Genomic DNA, 24194 nt, shown 5'->3' on the forward strand with positions numbered 1-24194 from the left:
AGTGCTGCCAAACTAAATCCCTCTGGATGTGCTCATGCCAGGGGCTTGGCTGGCCAAGAGGCACTGATTTGTGCAGGCAATGCCTGCAGAGCTCATTCTGTGTTTCAGTAGTGGCAGAGAAATAGCAGACAGCCGCTTTACTCCTCCTGAGGATTTGGCCCAGGAACACACAGTCCTCATTTTAAGTTTGCTGGAATTTGGTCAGAGAGGTCCCAACCCTGGTGAATTTGCTTTTGAGGTGTGTTCATACAAAAAAAAAAAAAAAAAGTAAAGATGAAATCCTGTGTTGAGAAGTGCTTATTTGGGAGCTGTGTTTGTTTCCAAGGCAGTCCATCAGCCTTTCCCTGCACTGGCTTTTGTGGCATGGGATTGAGGGGTGCTCCCTGTGCCATGGCACCATTAGGTCCCCCTCTGGAACTCAGATGGCTGGAGCCCTGGGCTGCCTGCACCCATGGATGCCAGCCTGCAAATCTGCATGTGTTTAATACCGCTGTGAGCTGCCAGGTTCATTTTCACACTTCTCTGTAGGGCTGTTTAGCTGGCAGCTGCAGCCCTCCCGCCCCTGCCAGGATGTGCCCCAGTGTCAGTGCACAGCCAAAGGAACGTGCACTGCCTTGGAGGCAGGAGGAGTTTGTCTGCACTAGCAGCCCTGTGTGCCCCCAAAAGTCCACCCCTCATCCTCTTGCCTCTTTATCACATGTCTTTCCATCTGCAGAAGTGACTGACACAGTTCAAACTCCAGCTTGGCACCTGCCCCCCCTGCACCACCCAGGCCACCAACAGCCCAAATTTCTGCTCTGCCATTATCCTCATGTTTCATTTCTTGGAAGCTAATTGATGTTGACAATGGCTTTGTTTAGCACTAAATACAGCCCCTGCCATCCCACTTCTCCCCAGGTGAGTCTCGTCTCTCTGGACACTTCTCCAGGGATAAACCTCCAGCCAAAACCCTTGGTCAAACAGAGTCACTTCCCAGGGACAAATAAACCACCTTGGCAGCTCATAGCTGCTGAGGACAATCTCTGATCAAATGGAAGATCTCCAAGGAGAAACACACACAGCCTGTTCCTTCCCAATTAAACATCAACCAGGTAAACCCACAGCTCTCAGGTGGGAGAGCTGGCAGGCTCAGACTACCCAAAAGCTGCTTCCCCAGACAATCCCTGACTTCTTAGCCAGGGAATGACTGAGGGAGGTGATTTCTCACATGATTTATGCTTGCTCTGCCCAGCCCAGAGACCACATTTTCACCTGGGGTACTTGGGTCTACAGAGATCAGGAATAACTGTTACTGATACCTAAATGTGCTCAACCCAAACAAGCTGCCTCTTGGACTGTGCACGAACACCCATCCTGCCCATTCCCTGCTCTTCCAAAGAGCCAAAGGGCATGGAATTTTCATGGTTCACTGAGTAGTTAGAAGAGGATAATCATTAACTTGCTGAGGACAGTCTTTCCTTTGTGAGGCCCTTTATCAGGTGATCTTGCTAACAGACCTGGGGAGGATCTGGCTAGGGGAAGACACCGCTCTGTTCCCACAAAATCCCAACTGTCCCCAGCATGGGTGGTGTCAGCACAGATGTGAGGTGTGTTTTTGCTGCCAGGTCAGGCCGGCCTGTTGCATATGGAACCCTGGATTCACGTGGCTTTGATTGAGTTGCAGCCTAACGCTCCCCAACATCCACATCCAGCTCTCCAGAGGTGCCTTTGCCACGGGAAACTTTGGCTATGTTTGCGGGCACGACTCACCATACAGGTCCTTTGCACTCAGCTTGGAGGCTCCCTCGGCTTTGCCCATGCTGCCACTGGAAAAGAAAGAAAGTGGAAATCCATCATCAGCTCCCAAATATTTTTGACATCAGTTTTCACACAGCAGCTCCGCAGTTGCCCTGAGGGACCAGCCCTTCCCTTCCTTGAGAAGCGTTTCTTTGTGGGCCGTGCCGGCAGCTCCCTGTGCAACCCTACCCGTTATCCACACCACAGGCACATGTCACTGAACCCAGCGCTGGAAACAGGACACGGAGCAGCCCAGCCAGGCCTGGCCCCACTAGAGTTACCTTCACAATGTCCCCTGGAAGGACAGCACTCCGGAGGGGCTGCGTTAAGGACTGGTGGCTCCCAGCGTGCCAAAAGTGGGGTTGGTACAGGGAGCCCCCCTCCATGTCATCCCTGAGCCCACAGGAACCTGAGGCCGTGCAAGAGCCAAGGGGATGGTCCCTTCTCAACGGGCATGTTGGAGATGTACCCCCTGAAGGCAGGTGCTCGGATATATAACATATCCCATGTAGGGATGTGGGAGGGTGGCACTGTGTGTCAACAGTTGAGTTTCGGGGCGTCAGGCCTCTAAGCGCCACGTGTAGGGCCACCCCCCGTGCCTGGGTCGTGGGGAGGAATGGGCACCCAGGAGATGATAGCGTTGTTTTCTGGCAGAGGAGGATCCAAGCAGGATCTGAGGTGCTGTGGTCGGGCTGTCCTGCACAGAGCAGTGAGCCCATGGGTGCCCAGGGGCTGCTTAGTGCTCTGTCACTGTGTCCCCCTGAGGGCAGGCAGTGCTTCAGGTGCTCGGAGCTGGTTTAGGAAGGAGGGCGAGAGCTGGTGGCTCTGGCTCCATCGGGAAATTGCCATGGGCTGCTGTAGCCCGAGGCTGCAGGGGGAGAGGCTCCCGGTGTCCCTCTGCTCTCTCCACCTAATGTGCCATTATCAAACCCCAGTGCACAAGGCAGGTGATGTGTGAGGCAGTGCCAGCTTGTGAGGTGCCCAGGAGGGGTGAAACAAACACCAGGGACTTTGGGGATGAGTGGGATTGAACAGTGGGAAGGAGTGGTACAGGAGGATCCTTACTTTGATGAGCCAGGGTTGCTGCTGAGGGATCCCTTGTGACTCATGTTGCTTCACAGGCCAGGCAACTGCAGCAGAAGCACAAGAGACAGGGTCAGAGGTTATAGAACAGGCTCTCAGGTGATGTATCCATGTGCATCCTGCCCTCCCTGCCCCCAAGCTGGGGTCTCCAAGCAGGTGGAGCAGGCAGGTGAGTTACAAGGGTGTTTGCCCCCTGCTCTCAGTCCCCTCTCACTGCTCTGACCTAGGCTGAAGGTGACACATCCCAGGATGCTTTTTCAAAGCCTGCTTCCACCTCTCCCTCTTGCCCTTCCATTCCAGGCACACCCCAGCTTTGTGGCATTCCAGCATGTCTTGTTCCAGCAGCACTGTCCTGCCTGAGTTTAAACAGGGACTGAGGTGGCCTTTGCTTCCACGGTCTGTCCCCGATCCGTGTGTCCATGTGCTCGTTGCTGTGTGTCCCAAGTCACTTTTCATGCCTAGAGTGCCATTAGCTTTTGCTATGTGGTAGTTTTAAGTTCTACACCAGCTGTTAAAGTATCTTTACGAGAGGATTGCCCACATAAAGAAAAATGGGGATGCTGCTCCACTGACAGCTCAAGGATGAAGGAAAATGTACTGCGGCGAGTGGTCAGTGAAAGACAGACAGGACCAGCACAGATTATTTTCCTCTTCTTTCCAGTGGGAATTAGAATGTGGGAGAAGATGCGAGAGAGATCCAGGCGCTGTTCTGACAGCAGAACTGCACGGGAAGAGAAACAAAACCTGAAAACAAGATATAGTAAGATCTCAGGGAATTATTTGTTTTGGTATTCAAGCTTTTCACCTCTGCTCCATGTGTGAGCTGAAGGGAAGCCAAGGCAAAGTCCTAAAATCTTTTTAAGTCTCTTTTGGAAAGTTCAGGGGCACTTCTGTGCCTGGATCAGACCCTGCTTACCTCACAATAAAGCTGTCAGAATTCACTGGTTTGGCTTTGAAATACTCACTGCTGGCCTAAAGGAAGAAATTCCTCAGTGTCCTCAGTGGGATTTCCTGCAAGGGAACTGCTGAGTGTGCCTGGCATGTGCCAAGCGCTGCCATGACAGCCACGGGCAGGCGGTGGAGCTTCCTCCAAGGGTTTGTCTTCACTGAATCTAGGCTAAAGTGTGTGTAATCCCCAGGGAATACTTTGGAGTCATCCCTGACACCTGGGATTTCCCCTCTGGAGGCTGACTATCTGCTGCAGGGCTTGTTGTATCATCAGCAGAGCTGCCCTGGATTCCTTACATATCCGTATTTATTCCTTGTGTTGGAACACTTGTGGTATTTTGCTCTGTGTGTTTCACCCTGAGGTTAGGGCAGAGACAGTTTTCTCACTGATCTTATCTGAACTGTCAGTGGGATGTCAGAGGGATGCATTTATGGGGATGCCAGTGCAGTACTTGGCTGTGCACAGACTGCATGGAGAACCCCAGCATGTTTTGGGCTCAGCCTTACAACTCGCAGCCCATTTTCTGTCGCAGTAACACACTCAGCACGGAGAAAAGGACTCTCGAGTGCATTTTAGCAGCTACTATGTTAAATTCCCCCTTTTTTGTCTCTCTCGCAGTTGATACTGAAATCCCTTTGCACACCTATAAGAGATATAAATTCATATGCACAGTAGAATAGAAACTTGGTGGTCTGCCAGCCCCTTTGAGTGTAATCAAACCCATCCCTGTGTCCAAGCTTGGGTACCTGTGAATTTTTCCTCTGTTAATAGCTGTCTACTGGTTTCCTTTTACAGTCCTCAAACTGTTCCTATCTCCTGGATCTCTTTGTGCATTAGCATGAGATACCTGGAAAAGAGAACTTGGGCTCTTAAAAACCCCGCTCTGCCCTGTTTACTCTGCACCACCCAATCACTTGAGTCCCACAGCTGATGATAGCTGGGAGTGTTTCTGCATATTAGTGTCATATTTCTGGCTCCCTTTCTCTTACTGCCCCAGGGCCATGTCCCAATGTACTGAAATCCAGGTTGCTCCAGCAGGAATGTGTCACCAGGTTTGGCCCGTGGAGCTCAGAACTGGTCCCAGCCCCAGCTGTGAAGCACCAGGGGATCCAGCTAAGATCACCCTGGTTTTTATTTCTCCTTCCTAAGCTGTGTCCAAAAACTAAACCTCTGGGATGTGCTCCGTGAGGAGCCCACCCGGTGCAACCCAAGGTGGCTGCCAGAGGTGCAGACTCCATGGCAGCGGCAGAGCAGTCTGGCTTCGTGGGTGAAGCAGGACCAGCCCTGAATCCTTCATCTCATGGTGGTTAATAAAGTACTGATGGGATCAGCTGGGCTCCCCAAATGATAAGCTAACCTGGACGTGTGCCTGTGTCCCACGAGCCCATGAAACTGGAAGCAGTGCACACACCTGCCAAGTCAGCAGGTCCTTATCATCATGCTGGGCTCCCTTTTCTTTGTTTATTCCTGCTATTTTCCTATCTGCCCTTTGCTCAGCTCTCTCTGCTGCATTCAGGCCACGGCTGGGCTCGGCCTCGTGTTGGTCACAGCGAGGGCGTGGTGTGGTGCTGGCCAAGTGAAACCAGGATGGAGCCTCATGCCAAAGCTTTTAATTCAGCGTTAATTGCCGGATATTAATTGAATCTGAACTGGAAGACTTCAAGGGGGAAGGGCATGTTCCTAAAGGGTTGGAGTCTTTTAATGAATCTGCTAAATCAAGAGGCAGCTGGGCTTGTAAAAGGTGGAGGGCTAAGGGCACTTCACCTGAAATGTGGACAGAACAAAAGATGTGAGAGATGAAGCCTTCCCTAGGTCCTCTCTCCCCTTGGGAGCATCCTTAAGAGCTCCCACAGTCTGCAGCCTCAGCCAGATGTTGTCTTCTCCCTGCCCTGATTAGAGGGTTCTGATCTTCCCCTTATCTCCCAGCAGGTGTGGCTGCTGCCTCCTCCTTCCCCAGCGGGAGGAGTGTAGGAAGGGAGGTGAGACACAAGTGTCACCGTGCAATTTGTGGCACCTTTGACTCAGCCTAATCAAAGCCAATTCCAAGACCATCACCTAATCCTTTTGCTGGTGCAGGGCGGTGTCTCCGCATGGGTCACCAGGCAAGGCAGCTGAGCCTTGCACATGAGCATGGCGTGGAATGAGATACGGACTCCAGGAGCTAAGCCAGGCTCAAATTCAGCCTGCTGCTGCTGGAGCAACTACAGGGAAGCTAACCTACATGGCTAAAGCCTGGCATCTTGATCTGGCCCAGGCCAGGAGGTCCCAGAGGGACTTAGGGAGGCCAGCACACACTAGTGCTGACAGGCCATCAAGGTGGGTGAAGACGTGTTGTACTTTAAAGCGCAGGAAATCCCACTCCCTGACTTTCCGGCCGGCCTTATCCTTGGAGGTCAAATATCCTCCCCAAGACACCCGGAGCCGTGACGGGAGCCTGGCATTGTCTGCGCCACATTTCAGTACTTTTATAGCAAATGGAAGCTGGCCATGCATTGTTTTGGCTTTCTCTGAGTCTCTTTGAAGAGGGAGCTGTGACACTAATCCCTCTTCTCCAAGGGTGGAGAAGCACTTTGTGCAGGGAAAGAGCAATACCTCTTTCTCCTCTCTGGGCTGATCTCTGCTATTGTTGTACTTTATTTTTATTAGGTATAGTTCTCCCTTATCTGCTGTGCTCAGACTTCTTACGGGGTGTGGAAAGGACACGAAAAATCCTGGATTTGGATAAAGACTGGACAATGTGCAAATGTGAAATGCTAGTGGGGTTTTTAGGACTATTATGATTATCATCACCATTAGTAACAGCAGCATCTGGTGTTTGTGGGTTTTTCTCTTCATGGGTCTAAGGCCTTCAAGACTGAGACTGGGTTTGTTGGTGTCAGAGAACATAAGGATGTGATTGTAGCAGTGGGGACTTATTACGCTGGTCAAAACAGAACAGTTTTTGCTGAAACAGTAGAAAAACATGGCAAAAACCGCCAAACCCTTAAGCTAAGCGGCCTAGGAGTAACAGCAAGTTTTTCCAAGCATGTTCTAACCCAGTTCTAACAAACCTTGTCCATGTTTCCATCAGTCATCCCACTGAAATCTGCCTGGGGCAACGGGACCTCCAAATTCCCCATCAGCCACGCTGAAGGGGGTGTCTGCACCAAGAGGTGAGATCCCTGGGAAGGAAGCTGTCCCTGGGATCCTGCCTGGGGTGAGGGGTCCAGCGTCACCCTGCTCGCAGTGCGCGTACCCTGTGCCAGGGGGACGGGCAGGCAGAACTGCTGGATTGGCAGCAGCCTTGGGAGTAACAGAACGCGTCAGGGAGAAACACGAGCTGGCCACCACACGATGTTATCTCTTAGACGACTTCCCAGGCCCACAAAGCACTGTCTGTTAGGCCTGCTGGGTATTTTCCTACAGGAATGGCACGCTGGAGAAAGCTGTTTGATGGGCTCTGCTGTAAAGCTTGGGCTGCTTGGGCTCACAGGAGAGCAAAGGGAGCACAGGCACCGTGGTGAGCGTGCCCTGCACTGGTCCTGCTCCAGACAGCTCCCCCACCCCCTGGGAATATCCCACCAGTTCCCACAATCCATCCTACCCTCTCTGATGGAACGGAAGGGGGTGGCAGGTAGGGAAGGCCACAATCCCACGTCAATCCGCTAACAAAACAGATCTGGGGCATTAGTGAGGCACTGGGATATGTGTGCTCAGGGCTCCTCACGAGACACCAGGAGTCCTAAATTCACACAAACTGGCTTAGATCTCTCAAAATGGTTGTGAGAGGGACCCCAGGAGCCTGTGGTTGACTTGAGAACTTCCTGTGGGGCTCTGGTCTGCTGGTCCAGCCTCCTGGAACCACCCTTCTCCTGCTTTTAGTTGCTTTTTTGACTCTGCCTGTAAAGATGGCTTCAGGGCTCACCAGAAGAAACTCAGGGTCTCTGCCAGGAACATGCATTCATAAATAAAAATAATCTTTGTGTTAGTCAGAAAGCATCAGGAAATGCAAATCCAGAGCAGAGAGGCTGACAGCCAAACAGAGGAACAGGTTGTTGTTTCTCCTTGAAAAAGCAAGCCAGGATCTTGTCCCATCCAAGATTTCCAAACACTGCTTTTGCAAAATCAGGCCTTGGCTGTTCAGCAGGACCAAGTCAGAACTTCACCACTCTGTTTGACCGGTGGTGATTCCTTCTTTGGAAACGGGAACACATCCAGATGACACTACCTGGAGAGCCTGGTGGCCGTAGGAGTCCCCATTGTTATCTGGGTTGTTTGAGATGCCTTTACAGCACCCCAGGTCTGGGAAAGTGGCAAGTCCTCTGGTTTTTCCCTTCTTCCACCCTTTCAAGTTACCTTTACAGTGACGGATCATGGATCCCTTTGGAAAGACACAGGCTTATGGAAGGGGGGAGCGTGTGTGTGGAGCTCCAGGGTGTGTGTGGCACGTGCTACGTTCCAGCAGAGGCAGTCCCCAGGTACAACCTGCCAGGTGTCTGAAGGAAACACTCCCTGCTCTGCACATCAAATTGTTCACATTGTGGAGATTCTCCAGAAGACAAGCACCTGGATAAATATAACCCAGCCCAACAGGTCTGGGCAGAGAGGAACCAAGTGTTCTTCAGCCTCCGCGGCAGAAGTGGCAGCAGCTCATTTGGACTGGGGCATCTCAGACCTACAGCCACCCCTCTACCAGCTTTGGTGGACCCTGACCTCCCCTTTGAATCCCACCTGGATTTACTGTTGGTCTCCAAGGGGCCGAAACGGAGCCTTGGGAGCTCAGAAACACAAACTGGCACTACAGAGCAAAAGTGCCAATATTTACAGATTCCTGATGGGAGATTCGTGAGCTACCTACAGAGAGAATGTGTCCATGGTGATCCCCAAAGAGACCTTAATTTAGGTCCCAGTCCGGAGTCCAGTGGCACTGGAGGCCCTTGGTGCCCACAGGCTGGAGCGGGAAAGGAAAGATCTGAACCAAAAATGAGGAGCTTCTATATTCCTGCCAGAAACTAAAACCCTCCTCCCAGAACTACAACCAAAAGCAAGTCTGGACAGCACCCTGCTCTATAAATACCCTGGGAAAATGCACAAACAGCCACAGTCTCCAAGATCTTGGGAAAAAACTGGAAAGTGGCTCCACTACCCCTCGGAAAGACTTGTTTGCAGAGTCCCGGTGCCGAGTGACAGCTCCTGGATTTGCACCTTCCCTCTCTGTTAGAGGAATTCTGCAGGAGCTGGGTGGAAGGAAAACAGGGAGCAGGTTTGAGCTTGCTGTGTGTCTTGCCAGGGGTTCCAAGGCGAGCATTACCCATGCTTGGGCTGCAGTTTAGAAAGCTAGAGAGCCAGGCCCAGAAACAGCGCATGAAACATTAATGGCTGCTTTTGGAAAGGTGGAGGGAGATGAATGAGCACTCCTTACGTAAAACCTCATTAAACGGTTTAAATTAAAGACCCTATTTCAAAACTACCTGACTGGGAGAAAGTGTCATGTGAGTCACTTGTACTCCCCAGGAAGAAAAACCAGCATGACATGTTCCCTCGGCTTCCTGGGAAGACAGGAGTTTTGTGAGGAATTCTGTAGCTTTTTCCCCTCTGTCCTGTTTTTGTTTTGTGCCCACACCTTCTGTGAGCTAATCCTGTCCCTAGCACCACCCAGCTTCTGGGAGGTTGGAGCCAAGGAGCTGTGGGAAGCTGGAGCTGGCCGTGGGACTGTCTGGGCAGGATGCAAGGGAAAGGCTGGATGGCTCCAGTGCTGCCAGGACCTGTGGGTGTAGCGTGCCCTGGTATCCAAAAAGTTTGCTGAAGAAAGCACTGGTGGTTGTCATGCTGAAGGTTTCTCTGCCCTGCATCCTTATTCACCCCACGACCCCCCAGATTTATCCCTTTTCCTAGCCTGGTGCTGTACTCTGGGCACGGGATCACCAGCAGCAAGGGGTTTAAAGCTGTGATTTTTAGACATGGGAAGGATTTCACACTGTAGATGAAAGAGCAGCTTTTTCTTTGCTCTGTGTAAAAAATCAGGACTCAGGGATGAGGCCAGTAAAAATAGGGAGTGACTCTGTGTGTGTCATATTCCAGAGCAGGACGGGTAACAGCCGAGCCCAGCCTGGAGGAGGGCATTGAATCGCCTCTGTGTTCAGGCGAAACACCAAAATCCTAAAACTGGCTTTGTGCTCGTGTCCCTGGCTGCAGGCACCAGCTCTCAGAGCTGTTCCTCATGTGCACCTCTGGTGGAGCTGGAATCTTTCTCTGATGGCTTTTCCAAGCTTGAAGGCATCTGTGGAACAGCTGGGAGACTCGGTGAAAGGCTGGCACCGGTGAGGGTGGCAGACTGCCCATCCCTGGAAGTGTCCAAGGCCAGGCTGGTCGGGGCTTGGAGCAACCTGGTCTAAGGGAAGGTGTCCCTGCCCGTGGCAGGGGGGGGAACTGGATGGGCTTTAAGGTCCCTTCCACCCCAAACCATCCCAGAATCTGTGAGGATGGGCTAAAGCCGGGATGCAGTTGTGAGTGTTCCTGTTGTGTCCCCGCTGCTTCCCAGAGTAATGTCACAGCTGTGATGGAGAGAAGCACAGCAGAGTGGTGTTTGTCATAGTGGGATTTCCAGGCACAAAGCTCAGGACTGTCACATCCAGGCTGGAAAGTGGTGCTCTGTTTAGGCAAAGCACCCACAACAAAACCTCTACTTCAACTGAAACCAGCTTCATAACTGCCTGGTCCAACAGGGACCACGCTGATATCCCCTGGGTGGCCCTGGTTTGTCTGGTGGGGATCAATCATTTCTCCCTAGGTGTGGGTGTACAGGGAGGGGACAGGTTGGCCTTGCTGTTTGAGCTAATCACTCAAGTGTCTTGAATTTCCATAAATGATTGCTGTAATGCGCACGGTGCCCTCCTCACATCAATCCTGGGCAATCCCTACGGGCCAGCCTCAGCATTCCTGCTTCCTTCCCCCTAACAGGACAGCTGTAAAGCCTAACGGATGCATTTGGCAGGCGGATTCATTTCCCACAATAATTCCCAACCTTTAGCCCCAGGCAGAGTGTGATACACCTGACCATCCTTGCCTGGCTACTGCCAGCCCAAACTGGGCTGAAATGCCCCAAGCAAACCTGGGGGTGTGGCCGGTTCCTCGTCCCCCCCGGAGGACAAAGAGGGAGCCTTGTTTGTCAGTGCACTCCCCCGTGCTGACTGGTTCATGAGCAAGACAGAGCTGCTGAGATCCAGGGGACCTTTCCACCACCTCCTCCGAAAGGAAGGGCATTTTTGGTCACTCCCTGAAATGCTGATTCACTTCCCTGGCAGGAATTCAGGCATGCAGCAGGGCAGTTGGTGCGCCGAGAGCTTTTTCTCTATCAGAGAAAAGCTGTTATTAGGCTGAGAGCCACTTTGGGGCCATGCGTAGCTTCAGTTTGTCTCCAGCCGTGTCAGCTCAAAGTCTCTGGGGTTGGATGAGGATTGATAAATCTGCACAAAGTAATTGGTCAATGTGAACTAAAAATCCTTTTCTGCCCTAGGTAGGAAGGTCACAGCATCCCATCTTTCCCCAGAGAAAGGGAGAGGGCTGCAGCCCATCTTCCTCTGCCTACAGCAGTGAGGAGTTATTCCACTCTGCTCCTGTTCCAAATCTCTGCCCATAGCAAGAGGGGCTTGGGAAGCATCAGTGATTTTCATTTTGCTGGGAGGGTGGGGCAGAAGATTTCAGGGAGGAGGTTCATCTCTTAAAAATCCCATTTGATATTTAAGGCTTTTCCAGCCTTTTTAAGCTAATCATGACAACATTCATTGCTATCTCTTCCCATCCTATTTTGTGCTTCCTACTCACATCCTGCCCGGGTATTTTTGGCTATTTGTAACAATTCACTTGAGCTAAAACTTGGCACATGGGAAATCAGCTCTGAGTGTCACTGCAGGAAAACAGCCTGACACCAGTTTAACCAGCTCAGTGGTAGATCCTGGAGATGTGGTGGGGCCCAGGTCAGCTTTTGGTCTGAAAACATCACTTGAGCTTTTTCAGCAGAAGTCTAATGTAGCTTTTTCCTTCTGTAGTTGGTATTTTCATATATATTATCACAGTAGATACAATTTTAAATGGGAAAATGGTTGTTTATCCCTTCCCATTCACCTCTGAGAGGCAGAAATGGGGCGTTCGTGCAAAAGCACTTTCGCTGTCCATCATTGGTTTGTTTTACACGCAAAATGCTGAGATTTTTGGATTTTCACAGAGTCCCATAATATTCATTGGTGGTGCAAAACAAAATGCTTCAAAATGCTCCCACCCAGCTGAAGGATGCCCTGCTCTGTTTCTGGGGTCAGAAGACAAGATGTACAGTCACAGGAAATCCCTGGGTTGATTGCCAGTGTTTGGGCTTTCAGTGAAGCTGTGGATGAGACCACAGAAGGGCTTTTCAGCCTGAACATCCAGTTACCCAGTAACCAAAACAGTCCCAGCAGAGATCATTCCAAAACCAAAATAAACCTCATTCCTTTTGCCCTTTGTTTTGCACAGAATAGAAGGATGTGTGAGGCTGGGTTTATCAAAATAATTCAAATGGCAGTTTCTAATCTTGCAGTGCAGAAATGTTTTAACAATCTTGCCACCAAAAAAAAAAAAAAATTAATCTCTTGCAAGGGCGAGGAGGAAAAAGCACAATTGGTCCACGCAGAGGCTGGGATGGGAGTCTGAGCTGGGCTAGGAGGAACCAGACTCATTTCAGCGCTGGGAAGGGGAGACAAGAGCTTCCTGCAGCACCTTAAAGAGGAAAGGCTTCCCTGGCCACCCCTGTGCGCCCACAGGGTCTTGGCATGGAGATTTCCAGTCCCAAAAGGCTAAAGCTGTGCAGGGCAGATGAAAGACAGGGTTTCTGCCGTGGGAACCACGGCACAGTGGAGCAGGTTTGCCCAGGAGGTTGTGCCGACTCATTCTTGGAGGTTTTCAAGAACAGCAGGAGTGAACTGTGTGACCTGTTCTGATTTCAGAGCTGACCCTGCCTCAGGTTGGACTGGAGACTCCTGAGGTGCCTTCTGGCCGGGAGAACCCTCTAATCCTCAGAGGAGAAGGGGAAAGGAGCAAGAAAGCCCTTTTATGCCAGGTGGGCAAGGTGTGCGTGGAAGGATCAGGGCTGTTCTCACGCGGTGGGGCCAACACAGGCCACGTGGATGCTCCTGCAGCCAGGGGGGAGCCAGGTGGGGCTTACCATGACCTGGGGTTTAAAACCACTGAACTCTCCTTGCTGGCCTGACTGTCATTGGGGTCTGACCCTTAAATGAGCCACAGGTTTATCCATCCCCTCTGGAGCACAGAAAGGCTGGCAGAAGCAGAGTTGTGCCTAAACACGCACCCTGGAGAACCTGGCATATTCTGGGAAGGTCATTCGGAAGGGAGGGGCAGGTGGCCCTGAGAGCACAGGAATACCTGTGGTTTGAGAAGGACAAAGGGCTGCTCCTGGTGCTTCCCAGCCAGGTGTTCCTGAATCTTGCCCCGGGGGCCTACTGCTGAGCTTATGGAGGCTCAGGGATGTCACGAGCTACCCAAGTCCTCCTTTAGGATGAGCTGTCAGGACAGGATTCCAAGAGAAGGACCTGTGTGCCCATCACCCATGCAGCGCTGGAGCAGAGCATGGCCTCTGTGAGCAGCATCCTGGCAGCCCCTGGCACCTGGCAAGGGCAGATCATGTTGGAGGCAGCTCTGGGAAAATACCAGGGACTGCTGAGGATGGTGGCAGCCCAGATCTCCCCTGCAACCCTTCCCTGCTTCACATCATCCTTCTCACCTCTGACTGTCTGCTCACCAGGTGTTGGCAGGCAGGGAGACGAGATCAGGGAGCAGGAGTGTCTCCAGGCTCGTGCCAGGTGTGGAGCAGATGTTTCTGGGACCTGTCTGGTCTAGTTTGCACGTGGCTGGGGCAGGGCTTTGGCGGCTTGGCTGGTTTCAGGCCTCCCTTCCTGGGCTGGGACTAAACCTGGACAACGTTTCCTTCCACTGAGCAGTCACTGAGGCCAGAGCTCCTCTCCTCCCTTCCATCCTCCCCTTGGCTCAGACGAGCCAGGGACAGCTGTCTGGATGTGGGGTGGTCCATCACGCCTCCCATCACCTGCCCTCAGTTCTGCTTGGTGGCACACGCAGCTTCAGCACTCACGGATACCTGGAGGAGAAGCCAGGAACAGGACGGGAGCACAGGAGGAAGCCTCTCTGCAAATGTTTCCAGCCTCCAGCAGTGGGAGCGAAGAGCTCCTGGTACCCTTTTCCATCCCTGAATTTTTCCAACTGCATTTGGCCAAGCTGTGTCAACTCTGGCCATCCTGAATGGCCTGTGGCAGGATGCTCCGTGCTCGGCTCTGCGCGGTGTTCTCAGCCACCTCCTTTTGTTCCTGCTGCACTCAGCAGCTGCTGGTTTCGTGGGATGCCCCCCAGCTCTGTCAGCAGGAAGCAGCTGTTCCCTCATTCCCCGTCTCTGTGCCACAGGCTACACCACAGATCTCCAGGAGAGCACCACCTCAGTGTCCCTCTCCCTAGCTGAAGAGCACTGAAGTGTCAGGGCTGAAGTCACAAACACACGGGCTGCTCCTGGCTTGTTTTTAAGCTCGGAGCAGACGCAGCAGTGGCCAGAGGTGCTTCCTTGTCAAGAGATTGATCAGGCAGCTGATGGCTTAACCACACCTTGGGTGTTACCTGCTCCTTCTGGAAGAGACCAGCAATGAGCACAGCTCTGGTACATTTGCTCTCAATTTTTCCTGTCCAACCTGCTCCTGCCTCGCTCCGTGCAGCAGCTTCTCTGACAAAGGCACAGCTTTTCTGGCTTTTTATAAGCTCCTGAAACTTTATCAACTTGTTTTCCAAGCAGCAGTAACTCACAGCAAACCTGACAGTCTTGAAGTAATCCCTGAGAGCCTTTCATGCTACTTTTACGTTCCTACCCTGCACCTTCTGTTGAGAAAAAAAAAAAAAGGTGGGGCGGGGGGAATCCAACCCAGTATTTTCCTTGTGTTTTGACTCTGGCTTGAACGCCAGGTTGGAGTGAGCATGTACCTGGATGCTGGACTAGAGCTTTCCCTCACCAGTTGGGTTCCTGCTAGGGGAAGATGCCTGACTTACTCTCCTTGGGAATCACGGAAGCAGAATAAATGGGCAGAATCACAGAATCAGCCCTTTGACTTCAGTGGTTCAAACTGTCATTTCCATGGCTCAGATGTACCGCTCCCCTCCCGCAGTTTGGCAAGGCGAAACTGCGTTCTCCTGAGCTGGAAGAAGAGGTGAATCAGGAATGTGCCGGCCTGCATGACCAGATCCCAAACCCATCAGGAGATCAGGCAGAGGTGCTGATGTGCAGCTGTCTGGTGGTACAAGACTCCTTCCCCCACCGGCCTGAGGGCATGGACTCTCTTCTCGTGGACGCCTGTTGAAGTCCACATGACTCCAATCAGAGGATTTGTTTGGATGCAGGCTGGCATACCCTCTCCATCTCAGAAATCCTGCCTGTGTCACGTATCAAGGGATAGTGTGCAAAACCCTTTTGTGGCGTGTACCTGGACCGAGGAGCCCCCTCTACTACCTTAACCTTACCTCCACACCTGCACAGGCTGCCTGGGTACATGTGATTCCTCTTCCTTTTTCAAGGACTTTTGAAAGTCCCATATCTCAGCCCACAAGCAATGCTGAGAGCACCAGGTACCGAAAACAGGACAAACTGCCTGGCTGTGTGAAAGTCAGAGTTACAGGTTAACCTGCGGGAACGGCCGTGGACAAGGCCATTTGCTGCTGCCCCAGAGGAAGACGTTAATATCTTCCCAGAGAAAAGAGGTTTTAATTAGTGCTCCCTTCTGCATAGAGGCCAGCTCTCCTCCTCTGTCTCCTCAGCTGAACACAGCTATAATTAAGAGGCAGCAGTGTCAGGAATGAGAGTAGGCTCCAACCTATGATTTATTAAGGGATATCGTGGGTGCAGTTACCTTTCTCTCTTCTCCTCTCCCTGGTGTTTTTATGAAGTGAATTTACTGATGAAAGGGTTGTCTCAGGCTCAGGCAAATGGACACCTCTGTGTTTATCTCTGAACCAACAGCGGAGTCTCTGCCTTGCCTCTACAGAGCCACCACTGAAAGCCTCAAATCTGACTTATCATAATGTCATAAATTGAATGGCTGGTGTCAGAAAAAACTCCATCTCCCTGTCATGGACAGGGACCATGCCTTGTGCCTCCCTTCCCCTAGACCAGGTTGCTCCAAGCCTTTTCCAGCCTGGCCTTGGAACACTTCCAAGGATGGGGCAGCGACAGCTTCTCTGGGCAACCTGAATTTTTTCCCAATATTTAATGTAAAGCCACCCTCCTTCAGCTTAAGGCCATTCCTCCTCATCCTGTCACTCTGTGCCCTTGTGAAAAGGGCATGGAGGAGTTCGGAGGACTTGGAAGAGTTGGTGTCCACAAGTCACAGCTCTGGCTGGCAGCGGTGGTGGGATGAGGACTGACCCAAGGGAGTCCTGAGGGTGGCAATGAGGAATGTGTGACAGACTAGGAACAAGCCTCTGGCACGTCCACAGCAGTGAGGTGGGTCAGGTTTGAGATTCACTTCGTATTTGCTGGTGAGGGAATCTAGAGCCACCCATGGTTTTAGGAGTCAGCTCTAGGTCCAGCAGCCAACACTTGTAAGGCATGGAGAGATTCTCAGCTCCCAGATGATTCCCACTTCTGTCCATCTTGAGCGACAAGGAAGTCAGATGTAAACAGTCCGGGGGAGGGAGGTGTTGACTCAACCTGATCCTAATCGCCATCCCACCGGCAGCACTATTTCACTTTCTGAATCAGCTGTGGTGCCTGAACTTTGGTTTATTGCCATTCAGACGGGCTGCACTTTACCTTTGTAGGATATAAATCTCGACAGGTTGAGACAGATAAGACAGAGGAAGGAAAAAAGAAAAAAGGAAGGACTAAAGTTAAAGGCAAATTATGAAAGCTTTTGGGGGTCAGTGCCCCAACCAGAAACCAAAAGTAGGAAAGAATTTGCTGTCCTATTCCAAGGCAGTGCGGGAAGACCTCAGCCCACAAATGCGGAGTGTTCCTGTTCCACCAGCCGTGGAAAGTTCTGCCTTCACCCGAGGCAAGGCTGGGTTGGAGGCCCATGAGCCATGAGGGCTCATTTCTGCCACACCTGCCCATCACAACAGCCAAAGCTGTTGCAAAATCCTATCCCGCTGCCCCGAGGGTGCTCAGCTCCCCCATTCTATCTGAAATTGCTGTTAGAAGCTGTGGCAGTGTCCAGGGAGTGGGAAAGGAGAGGTGAGCAGGTGGACTAATGCCTGGACAGGTGAAACCCCAAGTGTGGAATGGAGGGGGGAAATGTGCCCCTGGCGCTGCAGATGAGGATTTCTCACATGTGAGATAGGTTTGCCTATAGGACAAGAAGAACCTTTGTGGGAGATGCCGGTGAGAGGGGTTGATTTGGACCTCCTTTGAAGGCAGGGATGGATGTAAGGGCACGGAGCATCCCAGGCAGGGTCTAGCTCCATGCCAGACGGGCTGGAGCAGCCCAGCCTCTGCCATCAGCCTTTTGCCCCGTGAGGGTTCCCTGATCCCACCGTGCCTGCATGAACAGGCTCCTCCCGGACTCACTTGGTGCTTCCAGTCAAATCAGGGTCCCTGCAGCCTGTCTGGGCACTTCAGTCCCTGTCCCAGAGCAGCTGAGCAGGCAGAGCCTGTGACTCCACACTTCTTCCTGGGGGCTGGAAGCTTTTGTTCTGTTCCTCGGCAGATCCTCAGTGGCAGTGAGCACATTGCAGTAACGCCCTTGGGAGCACTTGGGGAATGGGAACAAGGGCTGGGCTCTCCTGGGGAATTGCGGTTCAGGTGAATGGGAAATATCTCCAAACCGGTCCAGCTCAGCTACACACCCTTTCCTCCCTTCTTAATTGCAATTCTTCCTAATTTATCTGGATTGCCAGGAAGTAAAATGCCGGGACTCTTTTGGTTACCCCTCTGGCATCATGCATTTCAGTTTTGGAGGCGGCACTGTCGTCAGCCCAGGAGAAAGGAAAGCTCTCGCTGCCTTGGGAAAAGACAAACCTTCACCTGTGCGCAGAGGTGGCCATGTCCATGGGAGAGCAGCTCTCCCTGGATCCCCTTCCTTTCCCTCTTAATACCTCAATATTTTAGGGATGGGTGACAGCATATTTCTCCCTGAGCTTCAGCCCACTGCAGGCAGACAGAGATGCTGTTCACAAGCCTCCCCACTCCGTGAAAATCCTCCTGCTCTGCTGCGTTCCTGACTATGGTCCAGTGGGCAGTTGGGGATCCAGAGCCAAACTGTGCTCTCAGGCCTCCTGGGTCCCCTTGGATCTCGTCTCCTGCATCTCTCAGGTGTTGTACAGTGCCTGGCACCGTTTCTGATGGTGCAAGGGCTCTCCTACAATGTGGTCAGATGAGCAGGGGTGGTTTCTGCAGGTACCACCCTTCCCCTCCCTTGGAGTGGGAAATGTGAATACCTCCTGGGCAGGCAGGTGGGTGTATTTCTGGGCACCTGCTGCGCCTTGGCCAAACAGGTGGTTCAGGAGGCCGTGCCGGCAGAGCCAAGTGCTGCCGGATCTGCCGGCATTCCATGGGAGCTGCCACGGCAGGCAGACACTGCGCTGCTGATAAAGCTCCAGCAGAGCGCAGGAGGTCATCCCTGTTGCTCCAGGAAGTCTGTGGACTTCACTTGGCACTTCTGCTTGGGGGTCACTAGGCTAGGCCGAGCATTTTCCAAGGGTGATTGTTTTATTGCCAATGACACCAAAGTCGCAGGCTAAAGGCCGTTGCATTCCTGTCCACCCTGGAGGGAAGGGCAGCCTTGCTGACTGCACTTGTGGAAAAGAGTCATGAACCATTCAAGGACAGATCAGCCCCATTCAAGGACAAAGACACTGAGTCTTCTTCAAAACCACAAACCTGTCCTGACCCAGCGCTTCAGAGAGACCATGGCATGGAAGGGAGAAAGCCAAGTGTGTCAGAAAGTGCTCCAAAGCAGCACCCCCGGATCCAGCCCTCGGAATAATACTCCAAGGGTCCCCCACGCGCTCAGGATTTATTTCATATGGATGTTTCTCGAGCCCACACAAGCCAACGCATTTGTTCTCCCTGTTTCACTCCTTTCTTTTTTTGCCACAAGGACTGAAACCTCCCAAGTCCTACAGTGCATTAGTGTCTCTTCTGAATCTTTCTCTTCCAGAATGATCCCATGACTCCATGAAAAGCATTTTATTTTCCAGCACATTCCAAGCCTCATCTCCTCCAGGGGCAGATGCCAGCAAACCTCTGGTACGTTTGGCCCTGCAGCCATGCCCCAGCAGGGTCTTCTCTCAGGACACACAACCTGGTTGAGTGACCCGGGTGGAGCAAGCAGGCTGGGATTCCTCCTGCGCAACCCCTCCCTGTTTCCCCATGCCCTTGGATGAGTTCAGGCAGGCAGCCATGACAATTTGTCACAGCCTGACAAAATGGCGGCTGCTGTGACATCACCACTGACAGCATCTGCTCTGCAATGTCCCTCACAGAATCCTCGTGGTTGGAACAGACCTTCGAGATCATCTAGTCCTACCCTCAATCCATCACACCATCCAAGGGAGTCGGGCAGATGGAGACCCAGATCTGCGGGGCTATTTAAGGCTCAGGGCTGGGCTTTGTCACTGACTGAGTGGTTTGCAGTCAGCAAAGGTGGGCACTGAAGGCACATTCTGTCAGCCCCTGCGATACCTATCCTGTGGCTCAGAAGACATTTCCTCCTGGTGCGGAGAAGGATCCAGGCTGCCCTCTCTCATGGTGTCTGCGCCCACCGTGCCATGGGGGGCGATGGCAGAGGGGCAGAAAGGACTCAAAGCTTGTCTTGGCAAACTGCTCCATGGCCCCGTGTGAGCAGTGTGCGCACGTCACAGCCCTTCTCTGGCGTCACTCGCAGCTGCTCCCTCCCCGGCACTTCACCAACAGCCAGTGCAACAATGCTGCTGCGAAACCTTTCCTCAGGTGCCCCAAAACATCCCCTGTTCCTCTGAGCTCTGTGACTGCATGACAAACCCACCCTGCCCTGCTGAGTGCAGCGGATTCGATCCTGCTCTAGACCACCTGGAGGGCTGAGATACAGCTGGAAGAACACCAGTTCCTTCTCAAGGCTTCAGCTGCGGAAACCAGTGGCAGGAACAACGCAGGCCTGACCCCCGTGGAACTGAGCTGTAGAGCTGTCCCAAACACCAGTTCAAGCCTTGGTTTGAAACATGGCTAACCTTTGCCTCTCACAGACGCCTTCCCACAGCAGATCCCAAGTCCCTCTTCTCAGTCCTGTTTTAAAGGGCTCCTTGATTCAGCACTGCTGCCTGCCCTTTCTGTCTGTGAAGGACTAATTTTCCTTCTTGATCAACCGAAAACTCAATCACAGAGCAGAACGGTGCCAGGAATGCACTGCTGCCTGCGGCATCTGCGGGCAAAACCTTGCGTGGGTCCCTGCTGTATCAGCTGGGGGCTGAGCCGCTGGCTGTCACTTCTTTACATCAGAAAAAGTCCTTTTTGGGGCACATCCCAGCCAAGTTCTGGCACTCCTGGATAAGCAACTACCGATGGATCTGATTCCTGCTTTTGGAGCAGCCCAGCAACGCAAGTGTTAACTCCCTGTTGCCCTAATTACAGCAGGGCAATCACTGGATTTTACTACTGCGCTGTGTCACAGTTATTTCCAGTATTTGAAAATAATGTGGTCACATCGTTTGTCCCTGAGCCTTGTCCTCAGTGGAGTTTGCACCAGCATTTTCCAGGAAAACAACAGAAAGGGATCGGGAATGCTGTGACTCGTTAACGTAGATGAAATCTCATCAGGAGGCAGGGCTGACACGCGAGGGAACAGGGCAGTCCCGAGCTTCCCTCCGTGCCGAAATCGTGCGGCGAATCCTGCCAGGGTGAGGGGTAGGGAGAGCTCGCCCACCAAGAGCAGCAGTTCCTTGAGGGGCCCGGTGGGGAACGGCCAGAAATTCTACACGTGTCCCCAAAAGAGGAAAGCCCGAGGTTTGCAAACAAACAGCTGCTCAAAACTACGTATCCAGAGTTCATAAGGTACAGAAAAAATGCTCCGTTCTGTGCCAAATGGACATTTTGCTGCCAAGAAAGTGCCACCTACTGGATCTCACCCGGTGGGGAAACAAACTCAGAAAACACAACGCTGGGAAAAGTACGGTTTTTTCATCTTTTTTTTTAAACTAAAACAACAGAAAACTACACTAATAGTTCTCCCAGCCACAGCCCCTCTCCAGCCGCGCTCCCTCCGCAGCAGAATCAGACAGACTTTTGAAGTGGATAAAAGCTGGGGAGGGGGGTGAAGGTTTAGGGTTTGTTTGAGGGACTCACCGGTGCTGAGAAGCCGCTCTCGTCTCCCGCAGTTGGCTCAGCTCCCCTGAGTTCTCTCCCAGTTTTCCGCGCCCTCCTAGTGAAATCCTGCTGCCATTCTCCAGCAGTCAAGCTCCCCGTCCTCCCTGCACAGGCTGTGAGCCCGACGCCCCGAAGGCTGAAGGAGAGTGGGAGGCAGAGCCCAGCCGGCACCCCGGCCTGGGGGTCCCCGTGCCGTGGCTCCCCGCTGCCCTTTCCTGCCGGTGCCGCTCGCCCCGGGTGTCTGAGAGCAGGTGACAGAGGTTCCTTGGCAGAGGAGAGGGGAGGGGAGGGATGTGGAGGCAGCGAGAGGTGGAGCTGGGACCCGGAGCAACAGGTTACTGTATAACCAAGAGCCGGTGGCCCCGGGAGCGCCGGGGGCTGCTGCAGCCTTCGCCCACTCCCCGGGCAAGGCGACCAAGAGCCCAGGAGGGACGTGTTCAACTTCGGGTTTCTTGCTCCCGAGAACATTTTGTACCCAATGGGAAGGTTGGAGGTGGCGAGGGGAGGTGAAGGAGCGCCTGGAGCTCAGTTTTCCATCGCCGGTGAGGGAGGGGACGTGCCGCCCGACCGCCTCATGGGGGGAACAAGGCACCTTTTGTGCGGCTCAGGGTTCTCCTCAGCGCTGGCTCGCCGCTTGTTTTCCTCCAGCATCGCCCCTGCCTGCTCTCTGTCCCGACGTCTGCGGCAAAGAAAGGTGTTGGGAGACGGAGGGAGAAGGCAAGGTGTCCTTTCTCTCACGTTCCCCAAAGACATCAGGGGCGCGGAGCGGAATCCCCTTTGGGGTACCCCTCTGTGGCACGGCGCTTCTCGGGATTATGTGGCCATAAAGCCGCTCGTTTTGCCCCGGCTCTTCCATGAAAGACAGTAGGTTTAGATGGGATATTGGGAACAAATTCTTCCCTGTGGGGATGCTGAGGCTCTGGCACAGAGAGGCTCTGGCTGCCCCGTCCCTGGAATTGCTCAAGGCCAGGTTAGACAGGGCTTGGAACAACCTGGGAGAGTAGAAGGTGTCCTTGGCAGGGAAAATACCAACTGGGTCAGACCGATGTGTCCATGGCGGGGTGGGATGCTTCTGGTTAGCCATTCCTCTCGCAAAACTGAGGCTTTTGAGAGTGTTTTAATGGAAGTGCACGTGTCTGCAGGCTTCCCCGCCATGCCCACGCTGCGTGCTGCACCCCTGCCATGTACATGTGAAGCGAGACCCCGTGTCGCTGGCCCTGGGGAAAAAAACAAACAAGGAAAAGCTTCCCCCTCAGGACAGCGGTCTGGGAGAAGCCCAAACTCCTTAGCTTGGTATTTGCCGAGTTCCCGGCCGCTGTGGGTTTCTTGGAGGGGCTTGTGCCCAGCGCAGGGCCTGGCACGGGTCCCGGCGCCGCACGGAGGAGCCGCCCCGGTGAGTTCCTGTGGGAGGAATGCGGCCGGGTGAGCCGGGCGGGCAGGGGGAGAGCAGCTCCCTGCCCGACAGTCGCGATCGCGGCAGCTCGCGTTCGACGAGACCGTGACCTCTCCTGCTGCGGGACAAGGCCAACCGATACTCGATGTGACACCCCCATGCAGTGCCCCGTCACCCTCCTCGCCAGGATCCCAGGGGATATGTTGTGAAAACACGGCCAGCCCTAGGAAAAGCAGGATTTAGGGAATGCATGCCGTACCGGGCAGGAGAAGGGATATCAGTCCAACCCAAGGGAAATGCAGTGGGGATGGCAGCTGTGCTGGAGCCTGGTGAGCCTCAGCAGCCAGAAGGTTTTGTGCGGAAGATCCCTTCTCCCTGAAATGCATCACTGGGGTATTTCAGGAGTACTTCTGGGCTGGGCTGACTTTCCTGGGGTACAAACAGGGAGTTGACAGGATGGTGTTTTAAGGCACTGCTTCCTATCCAGCTCCACATTAGCAATGAAGACAGGGCTACCGTGAGCTGCTGTGCCCCACAGCAAATCTCCTGACTGCTCTGCAGATGCAGCAACTTTTCCTCTGGGCAGGGAAGCAAACCACAGCACAGCTTATTACACCTTCCCTGCTGTCTCACCTGACAGCTGGTGCTGGTGGGGGTGGGCCAGAGGCAACTGGAGAATCATGGAATGGCTTGGCAGGAGGGAATCACCCTGTGCTACGGTGGTGGTTCCTGGCATGGCTCCCAGGTGTGGAACCAGCTGAGTGCATGTCCTCGGCCTCCCTCCTTCGCTGGAGCACCAGGCCACTCCAGAGGGACATCATAAAGTCATGGACCCATCACACCCTATCCCCCAGTATCTCCAATCTGGAAATCCCGGAAGGCTGACTTGCCTCTCGGGATCAGCCTTTTAAATCAGGCTGGTGGCAGACACCCCTGTGATGGCTTGAGAACAAAGACTTGTCGAGTAAACACCACCCAAACCCAGCTCCTCAAAATATGTGTTCCTCTAAATTTTTAATGCTGTTTGCATCCAACTTGCTTGTCCTGTTTCAGAAGGGCTGGGCCTCGTAATTAAAAGCTCCGGCGATTGTATGTCTGGCAAATATCATCAATGGCTTCACTACATGTGTCCTGCTTCTCCAAGCAGTGGGAACAGTTTGGAAAGGAGCTCCTGGTTACAGAAACTCTCTGAAGCTAATTCACTTTGGGTCTTTGTACCAGCTCAGTATCGAGAGATGCCACCATGGAATCAGGGACACCAACACAATGACAATTCCCATGGAAAGCCTGGAAGTACTTGGGATGAAGGAGTTGTCTGAAGCTTCCAGGCTTCATCCTTCATCATGGAGCACAGGGCTGTCAGCAGCAGCAGTACCCCATGAAAGTTCATGGACATTTTTATCTGTGATGGGAAAACTGAAGGCAGAGCTGTCCTGCCCTTGTGAGAATGCAAGTGCAGGTTGGTGCCAGCTGACCCCGGCAGGCACTGACAGCCAGCCAGGGCTCTGAGCAGTTGCAGCCATCAGGTTCTGCTCTGAAACGAGCCCAGAATTTCTTCTTTGTTATCCTATGTGCATATTTACCCCATGCCTCACTATCAGCAAGTATTGGCACTCTCTGCTGATCCTTGCTTTTCACCT

The 24194-nt window shown here is 53.0% G+C and overlaps 1 protein-coding gene across 2 annotated transcripts in view; it reads right to left on the minus strand.

Annotated features, from left to right (window-relative positions):
* LOC136291959 (epidermal growth factor receptor kinase substrate 8-like protein 2) overlaps nt 1-21455 on the minus strand; it is a 47549-nt gene extending 26094 nt beyond the window's left edge. Inside the window, exons 1-3 of one of the 2 annotated variants that reach the window (XM_066187091.1) lie at nt 21141-21455; nt 2842-2906; nt 1750-1805 (exon numbers count right to left, since the gene is read on the minus strand). In XM_066187091.1, the coding sequence (XP_066043188.1) occupies nt 1750-1805; nt 2842-2885 (100 nt within the window). In that variant the 5' untranslated portion in view covers nt 2886-2906; nt 21141-21455. The remainder of the gene's footprint in view (nt 1-1749; nt 1806-2841; nt 2907-21140) is intronic. The other variant, XM_066187093.1, reaches the window with a different exon arrangement.
* Nucleotides 21456-24194: the final 2739 nt, after the last annotated feature.

Source organism: Chamaea fasciata, unplaced genomic scaffold (assembly GCF_029207755.1).
Source record: "Chamaea fasciata isolate MVZ Bird 193981 ecotype frontalis unplaced genomic scaffold, bChaFas1.0.hap1 SCAF_7, whole genome shotgun sequence".
Lineage (NCBI taxonomy): Eukaryota > Metazoa > Chordata > Aves > Passeriformes > Sylviidae > Chamaea > Chamaea fasciata.